We start from the raw sequence: 9174 nt of genomic DNA on the forward strand, positions 1-9174 counted from the left end.
CCCAAAAACAAAATAAAATTTAGACTAAAATCATGAGCTCACACTCAAAATCACATTGATTCTCTTTATCACAAAGTATGGTGCACCAAGGCTATAATGTTTCGCCTGATTCGTACATTTGGACGAATTTTTAGTAAGTGTTTACCCATTTACTCAAAAAAAACGAATTGGGTAAATTTACCCATTTACTCGTTTGGACGAATTTTTTAGTAAGCGTTTACCCATTTACCGAAAAAAAAAAAAAAAAAAAAAAAAACCGGATCAAATGCATAATTAAGGGGGTGTATATTTTAAAATCAGCTCTCCCTTTCAGCCTTCAGCCAAATAAAAAACTTTCGTTTATACATATTGAATCATTTAATACATTCATTCGTTTGAAAAAATTGGTTTGCAGTTTTAAAAGTTGATTATATATTTTATTTGAAAGAATGAAAGTAAGATTTATTTATATTTTGATACTTGAGGGAAAATTGCTATGTAGAAGGATTACTACTTAAATGAGGTAAAAAGTAAACGGTACATGGCATAACATGAAGGCATTGATTATTCTGTATAGGAAGCAACGTATAATCTAAAAAAAAGGGGGATAACCAAAGTTTTCTAAATGAATATTAGGTTATTTTATGATAAGAAGACTCAAAATTGATACGTACTAATTCCTTTTCTAAACAGAGTAGCCGCCACAACGGTAAAAGCAGGAAGCGTAAGTCTGAAGAGATAATTAGAGAAAGGAAAAGCCATAAACAAAAAACACTTACTCATAGCACTGGCGTAGTACACTGCAAGCACGGCCTTTATACACCTGTCTATGCTGATTTAAAAGAGAGATAAGTAAGGGGAGGGACTTCAGAGATGGAATGGTGAGTTTACCAGAGTGTAATTGCAAAAGAAGTAAGCCCAGACGTTTATTCAGTTACATGGTTACGAGAAACAAGAACGAATAAAAGTAATTTTTTTTAAAAAAAAACTGATTTATTGAGGTAAAAAAATAAAAAATAGATATTAAAAAAGAAAAAAGGAAAAAGGAAAATGAAAAAGAAAAGGAAAAAAAAAAAGACTCCGTTTATATGTACTTTTTAGAGGTTGGTGTTACGACGGAGGGATGACTGGAGGCAGATAATTTTTTTTGTATACGCGGATTCTTGACAACAGGACACTATGACAAATACTCGTCTGCTTCAGGTAAATGGAATGAATGAGTAATTTTAAGTGGATCTCAATTTTTATTCACCCAATCTGGGTAAGTATCCGCCCATAGACGAATGCTCGTCTGCTGCAGGTAAATGGAACGAATAAAGTAATTTTATTTACCCAACGTGAGTAAGTACTCGCTCATAGACGAATGCTCGTCTGCTGCAGGTAAATGGAACGAATAAAGTAATTTTATTCACCCAATCTGGGTAAGTATCCGCCCATAGACGAATACTCGTCTGCTGCAGGTAAATGGAACGAATAAAGTAATTTTTATTTACCCAATGTGAGTAAGTACTCGCCCATAGACGAATACTCGTCAGCTGCAGGTCAATGGAACGAATAAAAAAGCTTAAATTTTTGTGCAACGTTTATATTTTACTCAAAATGAACGAACAGTTACCCCTGGACGAATATTTACCCTTTTTGAGTAAATGAAGTAATTTTATTTTTTGTGTACCATTGTTTATTTACCCAAAATGAACGGATACTCGCTCACGGACGACTATCCGCTCAGATTTGAACGGATGCTTACCCCCAGAAGACTATTCGCCCATTCGTCCGCATTTACTCTGTTTAAGTAAGTTTTTTTAGCCTAGGTGGTGCGCCAGCGAAAAAAAGTATAGTCCGCCAGCGAAAAAAAAGCATGGTGCGCCAGCGCAAAAAAAGTATGGTGCGCCAGCGAAAAAGTATGGTGCGCCAGCGAAAAAAACTATGGTGCGCCAGCGAAAAAAATTATGGTGCGCCAGCGAAAAAAGCATGGTGCGCAAGAAAAAAGTTCAATGTGCAAAAATCATTTTTGGTCCGACTCGGAATTTTATTATTTGACCGGACAGAAACAAATGGTGCGCGAGATTTTTTTTTCAAGCAAAAAGTATGGTGCGCGTATAATCAGCCTTGTTTGCAGACGACGTTTTCCTGATATCGTCTCCAGATAAAATGCAAGATCTATTAAATATATGTGAGGAGCATTCTCTACTAAATGGATATCGATGGTCACCTACAAAATGTACCGTCATATTATCTCCAACAAACAATACAACATAGAGCTTATACAACACAAATTTACCTACAGCACGAACTGTCAAATACTTGGGCCTCCAATTCAATCATTTTGGAATGGACACACAGGCACACATCAACAATCTTAAAGAAAAAGTTAACAAAAGCATGCATCGAATTCACCAAATCGGTGCTCGCACAAATGGCTTCTCTCTACTACTATCCATCAAAATATACAAACAATTTATTAGACCTAAAATCGAATATGGTTTGTCTATCACTAATTTTAAATCAACTAATTTTGCAGCACTGGAAAGATTACAGGATGATTGTCTCCGGATGATTGTCGGTGGTTTTACCAACTCCTCTGTCAAATCACTACGAGTCATGGTCAACCTTTGAAGCATGGTCGAACGTTGGTACACCTTGAACTCTAAATACCTCATGCGCTCCGCTTTCCTCCCCAGCAATTCTCTTATCCACAAGATTATCCAGTCCAACAAAAGATACAGCAAGCTACTGTAAATCTCATCAAAAACAAAAACCCCATCTACCAGGCCCTACTACAGGATACCTCACATATCTCAATTTTCACAAAACTTACTTACAAAATCTCTTCTTACAGATTTAACGCCATCGTCAATTCTCCGGAAAAGATGATACAAGGTTGCAGATCTGACTTAAAACTAGATCCAATTTTAACGTGCGATCGGACTTAAATGTTCCAAACCTTAATTTCATTTCAATATTTTTATTTTCGAAATCGTGACATGGTGCCTTTTTTTTTTTTTTGAAATGTCTGAAGGTAGGCTTGTACATGCCAAGATCCTTGAAAATAGAAGCTCTTTAAACTCAGTCAAAAATAAAGGAAAAAAGAAAAGTTTATTAAATGTTTTCATCAAAAGTTACCTTTCGATGTGAAAGGTAACTTTTGGTTACAAATTTGTAAACATCACCAGCCACCTCTCTACCGTCGTCACACTTGCTGTAGGCATCAATATAATTCATGCATCGCTGAAAATACCGTTTGATTTTGGCGACATCTCCAGCCTTGTCCAAAAACCCGGGAATTTTGGCCTCAAGTGATTTGAATGTGTAATCACAATGAAGACGAGCCTCTCTTTTAGCTCCACCCCAATACATCTCAATCCAATTACATTCACAATGGTACTTGGGGTAGAGTTCAAAGATGTGACCCGCCTTCTCCACTGTTTCTTGAAGCGCCGTTTTTTGGGCAAGAAAATCTGGACGACTGGCTAAAAAATGCCTAGCACAGCACATAGATTTTCTGCCCGGGAAAGGATTCTTGCAATCCACCTTCCAATCTTTCCCCTCTAAATCAGCACCGAACCATTGCTTTCTTTCAGCAAGAATATTGCGAATACCTGATTAAAAAATAAATAAATTATCTCCTAGCTTTATAACATAATCAATTACTTACCTTTAAAGTACCTTTCTTTACGAGTAATTGTTTTCCCTTTCTATCTCTAAGGGTACTCACCTTCTCAAAAAAAAAGTCCTGCTTTAAAACCTCTCTGCTAGTCAATGTAACTGTCGTAGGACGAAACTGAAATTTTTCAGTTACTGGCCATATCTTCTCCTTCAATGTCATTCTTGAGGCAACCAGAGCATCCTCAGCAAATGCGGAATGGTTTGAGCCGTTGTCAAACAAAAATACACCAACGCAATTGGGATTGAGCAGCTCAAAAAGCTCAATTGCGTCATCTTTGAGCTGCTCGACCATGTGTTTATAGGTCCACCAACCTTCTCTATCACCACCGGCCTTAAAGTACCTTCTTGAGGTCCAAGGGCCACTCTTCATCGTTCCATGACAAGGGCACTGGAACTCACTGATCATGATGGAAGATCCAGGCCCTTTTTTACGAATGTAGTTTCCGTCGCTAGTAAGCCAGAAGTCGCTTTTTCCATCGTTTGCATAAAAAGTGCTTTCATCGTGGGTTACAAAAACAATCTTCTTTTTACCATCATTCCAAACAGGTTCCAGCACCTCTTCTTGGTTGTCACCTTGGTAAAATTCAGAGCGCTCCATGTATTTTAACATGCGTTTACTCCAAGCTTGTCTATATTCGACGACATCAGGTCTCTCGTGACCATCGAAAAAAATAGCCTTTTTGTTTTTAAGGTAATAATAGCCCCATTCGTAAAGATATCTGGCCACCGTAGTTTTACCAACGCTTTTAGTAAACCGAGAGTGGCAGGAATAACGTCCTCGTCGATAAATTTTTTAATATTATCTACTGTTCTGTAATTGGCAGTAGTCCTCTTAATCATATCCAAAACATTGGTCTTAAAGTCGTTATCAGCTAAGAAAGAGAGACGTTTAGCATGAACACCTTGACTATGGTTGGACAAGACTTGATTTTCAAGGTATTCATTTGCCCACTTGATAATTGCTTTATGTCTGTAAAATTTGGAGCAATTGGGCCAAAGAGAATTTGCTGATTTCTTAGCTGCCTCGTGTTTTTTCAAACCTTCCAATCGGTTTTGAAAGTATTGCTGTATAGACACATAGCGGATATGATTGTATGAATTCACGTTATTACCATCGAGCGATTTGTTCGTTACTGGCTTAGCAATAATTGGCATATCCTTGAACAAAACTCTAATTTTTTCAAGCTCTTTCTTGGTATGAGCCACGTACTCTTCGTTTTCTTTAGCGCGAGAGTCATAAGAAATAGTGACACCAAAATTCAAAATAGTATTAGCAGGTTCGACAGTCTTTGCTTGTTTTTTTTTCTCCAAATAGTTACTGCTGAAGTCTTATTGTAATGACCATTTCTAGGTCTTTTGGAAGATGATCCATCATCGAAAAGTGCTTCATTGATGTTTTTTGGTGTGGCAATACGCTCCGTATGGTTGAGAAGGTCGTTGGTATCCTCTTCCCAGACAATCCAATCTTCTTCGACAGTTTCAGCTGTTTGTTCCATAATTTTACCAGTTGTATCTCTTAATCTATTGCGATTTGCTAAAGTTTTTTACTAGGTGCAGGCATTTTGATGTAGTATGTAGTACAATAAAATAAAAAAGGTTTTTTTCTGGTCAAGAAATTTAAACGTGAGTTTTGCCGAGTCGCAGTATAAATAATATCAAAACCCTGTTTTACATCATGTTCAAAATGTTAGTATATGACATAAAAAGCTACTTGAAGTCTCCCCAAATAATGTGAATATATGTTTTAACAACATTTCACAAGTTTTATTTTTTTGATATCTTTATTTTTGGAGCTTCTGAAGGCTCTGCAATGATTGATAACCATAGACGTCTCATAATTTGTCCAATGATGATTGATTTTGAGTTTTAAATAGACGGATAACAGGAATGTCACTTTTTTACGAACAACGTATAATAAGAATGTTTGAAGAACCCCAAATAATATTAATGTATGTTATATTAGTATGCATCTACTTTGGGTTTTTTGATCCGATAATTTTTCGAGCTTCTGAAGATCATTCAAGACTGACATTCAGGCCTGGTTTTGTTTACCCAGGGAAAAAATTAAGACTACGCCTCTCTTATAAATACCGAGAAAGTAACAATGCATTTGCAACCAAATTGAAAAGGAAAGTAGTAATCCAATTCCCCAAATATCGTTCCTAAAAACATAAATATTATTAACCTTCTTTCCGTTTTCAAATATATTTATTTTTAAGCCTTCTGAACGTCTTTGAATATCTTTTCGAAATTAATTCGATTGTTATGACTAAAGCCGGAAATTCAAAAGAATTTGACAGAAAATACTAAAAACTTAGTAACTGTAGGCGCTATATTATTCGTTGTTGTATGTTACACTAACCCGGATCGGTATTTAAATTATCAACACACATAGACCATATTCTTTCAATATTTCCCCCCTACAGCCAAGTCCCAGCCAAAAAAATTAAAAACCGACCAACTTTGAGAGTCTTCAGACGACTCAAAATTGAAGATATCAACTTCAACCTCCCCATTTTTTGTTCATAAACATCTACTTAACAATAAATGGGGAGGTCGAAGTTGATATCTTTAATTTTGAGTTGTCTGAAGCTCTTGAAAAAATGTCTAAAATTTTGGAACATTTAAGTTCGATCGCACGTTAACCATTCCCATGACTAGAAAAGAACATAGACAAATCCTTAGGTGGCGCATGAACTGCTTACCTGGTGGAATGCCGAATTGCCACTGTGGCAGTCAAATGAGCAGAAATCACTTATTCGTATACCCAGCCATCCCCCAGGCATATTGGGAAAATATTCAACGTGGTTTACACAACGATGTCAACCCAATCGACGCAATACTAAAATCACTTCCAACTGACAAGCCCAAGTACATCACTGAAAAACAAAACCTAATAATCAAATGGCAACCTCTCTAGACTGATCTCCTAAACATTCTCTTCCTTGTTGACCAGATCTGTCATAAATCACAAGAAACTTTTGTCGACGAACCCGATCCTGGTGTTCTCTTTTACAAGTGGATTATGGAATAGTGCATTGTGAAAAAAGAATATACAGGGCAAAAAAGAAAAAAAAAATAACCCTCTTACGCACAACACTTTCCCCCGCTTACTATTACGTCACTCAAATCCGCTCTCACACTGATGTCACTCAAACTCTCTCCAAATCCTCACCAACCAATTATCACTGACCAACGCTTTGACTTTTTGACTTCTCATCTCGTAACCCACTCATGCAAAACCGACGGCCTAGCTGAAATTCAATTCGAAATCATGCTAATTTGTCCAATTGATCTTTTATTTACTTTTATTATTTACAAACGAACCCTTTCCCATTTTTTAATTCTCCTCCTCATGAGGCTTTATTTTTTAACAACACCCCCCCCCCCAAATCCTCATATTCGTATCCAAACATTGCCCGATTAATGGGATCTTGATACAATATTTTAATAAGCGATTATTAATAAACTTCTAATGTTAAGACTTAACCAACCGCGCGAGGTTAATACCGAGTAAGGTCGCGCGCGAAAAAATCAACCCTTTTATACACTTTTTGCCTGCAGGCCAAGCCACATTCCTCACAAATCTTAATTTACCCACCTACAGCAATCAAAAACTATCCTATCGATACGCCCGCATATTTTAATGAACCAAAAATCTATTTTCATTCCTTCTCGGATTCTAAATTGCTTTTGGAAGATTCATTCCCACCCTCAACAAACAGAAAAAACCAACCTAAAAAGCATAAAATAATCAAACCAACAATGGCACCTCCTAAACAGAAGATCGCTTCTGTTATGGATGCCCTCTCCCCAGCTGATAGGGTAAATTAGCAAACTTTGAAACACACAAAAAGTCAATTACATGTCCAAAATGTATCAACAAAGGTACAATTAATTACATTGGTAACAACAATGCCAGCAACTCCCACCCACTGTTCTCATGCACAGCATGTCAACAAAAAATATTAATTTCATCTCTTCAGCATGAAATAACTCAAGCGAAAGCATCGGGAGCAATCCCCATTGATGTGTCGTACCCCACACCTGAAGCACCAACAACAACAATTACCAAAAAGACTTCACAAAAAAAACTCACTAGAGTAGAAAGGGACGACAACTTGGAAATGACACGCAACAAGTCAACGCCAACAAAAAACAACAAAAAACAACAAAACCAACAAAAACAACAAAAACAACAAAAACAACAAAAACAACAAAACCAACAAAAACAACAAAACAACAAAACAACAAAAACAACAAAAACAACAAAAACAACAAAAACAACAAAAACAAAAACAACAAAAACAACAACGGAAGTACTGTTGTAAAGTCTTTGGTATGAAATTTAAAATAAGGAATAAAAGGAAGAATAACAGAGGTATTTATAGTGATCACCAGACTGTGAAAGTAGTCAACTTATTTAGATATAATAATAAAAGGTTATAGCTTTGGATAACTTTAGCGACAAAATCAGTTCAATACAGGATTTGAAGGAGTAGTAATATACAACTGAATCTTTAATTTGATGATTTAAGTAGGAAATTATGTTCAAGTATAATTAAGATCTTATTAAATTCAATAAATAAAAATATGGATCAAGACGAGACTTAATGACAAATTCAAAGTGAAGTAAAGACTAACTGAAGAAATGTTTATTTGTTTTTGGGGGCCCCTTTTATAGAAAAAGGGGAGAAAAGCAGTCAAACAATTGGGGGAGTTTGGGGGAAAAACCCAAAGAAAGGAAAAAAGGTAGTGTAACATATCTTCCCGGCAGAAAAAAGGTAATCCTTACCGAGAGGAAGAGAAAGAGATAAGTGAGAAGTAAGCAAGTGATTTGTTTTTTAAAAAAATAAGGGCCAATCATCCATTACATTTAACAGTGAGTGCAATTTGCGGTTTTTGAACAAACTTAATGGAATGAGAGTCTTGAGATAGATATTTCTTTTACGCATGTAGGCACGACCAGCAGAGTTATACTTGTGGAATTCTTTATGGCATTTGGGGACGAGTAGGGGAATTATTTCTTGCATATCACGAGTGAGGTGTTCTTCTACTTGTTCTAACTTATAATAATACTTACTGATGTTTTTGATTAAGAGACCCAATTGTTCGGACTCGGTTTCCTTTGTCGTTAAGATCGAAGAATTTGGATTCTTTGGTTCGATTTGATCGTAATTTTCTTGAAACAGGTTTTCGAGTTCTACCGGAGTCATCGGTTGCGCATTTGACAGCTGGGGGATTAAGGACTTGATAGGATGGGGGTCTAGGAGGATTTCCATCATGATGTTTTCCTTTTTCTTGGTTATCACCAAGGACTTGGCGAGGTCTTTTTTGACATGAGGGGGAGAAGCGTCTTCTTGGGTGTCTTTTTCATTTTCAAGAGTAGTGGTGGCGAGAGAAGAAAGAGTGTGGACTTGTACATTGGGGACTTTATATATGCGTAGTTTATAACAGCGAGCCAATCTTTCAATTGGCGAAGTAATATCCTTAATTTTGTATGTTCCTTTGTGGGCAGATTGCGAGATG

At 36.5% G+C, this 9174-nt stretch overlaps 1 protein-coding gene across 1 annotated transcript; it reads right to left on the reverse strand.

The window, feature by feature from the left end:
• Nucleotides 1-8489: 8489 nt before the first annotated feature.
• On the reverse strand, nucleotides 8490-8930 carry EV154DRAFT_572140 (uncharacterized protein; the record flags this gene model as incomplete). Its single annotated transcript, XM_051606313.1, has 1 exon — nucleotides 8490-8930. The coding sequence occupies one exon, from the start codon at nucleotides 8928-8930 to the stop codon at nucleotides 8490-8492; it is 441 nt and encodes a 146-aa protein (XP_051450246.1).
• Nucleotides 8931-9174: the final 244 nt, after the last annotated feature.

This window comes from Mucor mucedo (assembly GCF_025094135.1).
Source record: "Mucor mucedo strain NRRL 3635 chromosome Unknown EV154scaffold_271, whole genome shotgun sequence".
NCBI lineage: Eukaryota > Fungi > Mucoromycota > Mucoromycetes > Mucorales > Mucoraceae > Mucor > Mucor mucedo.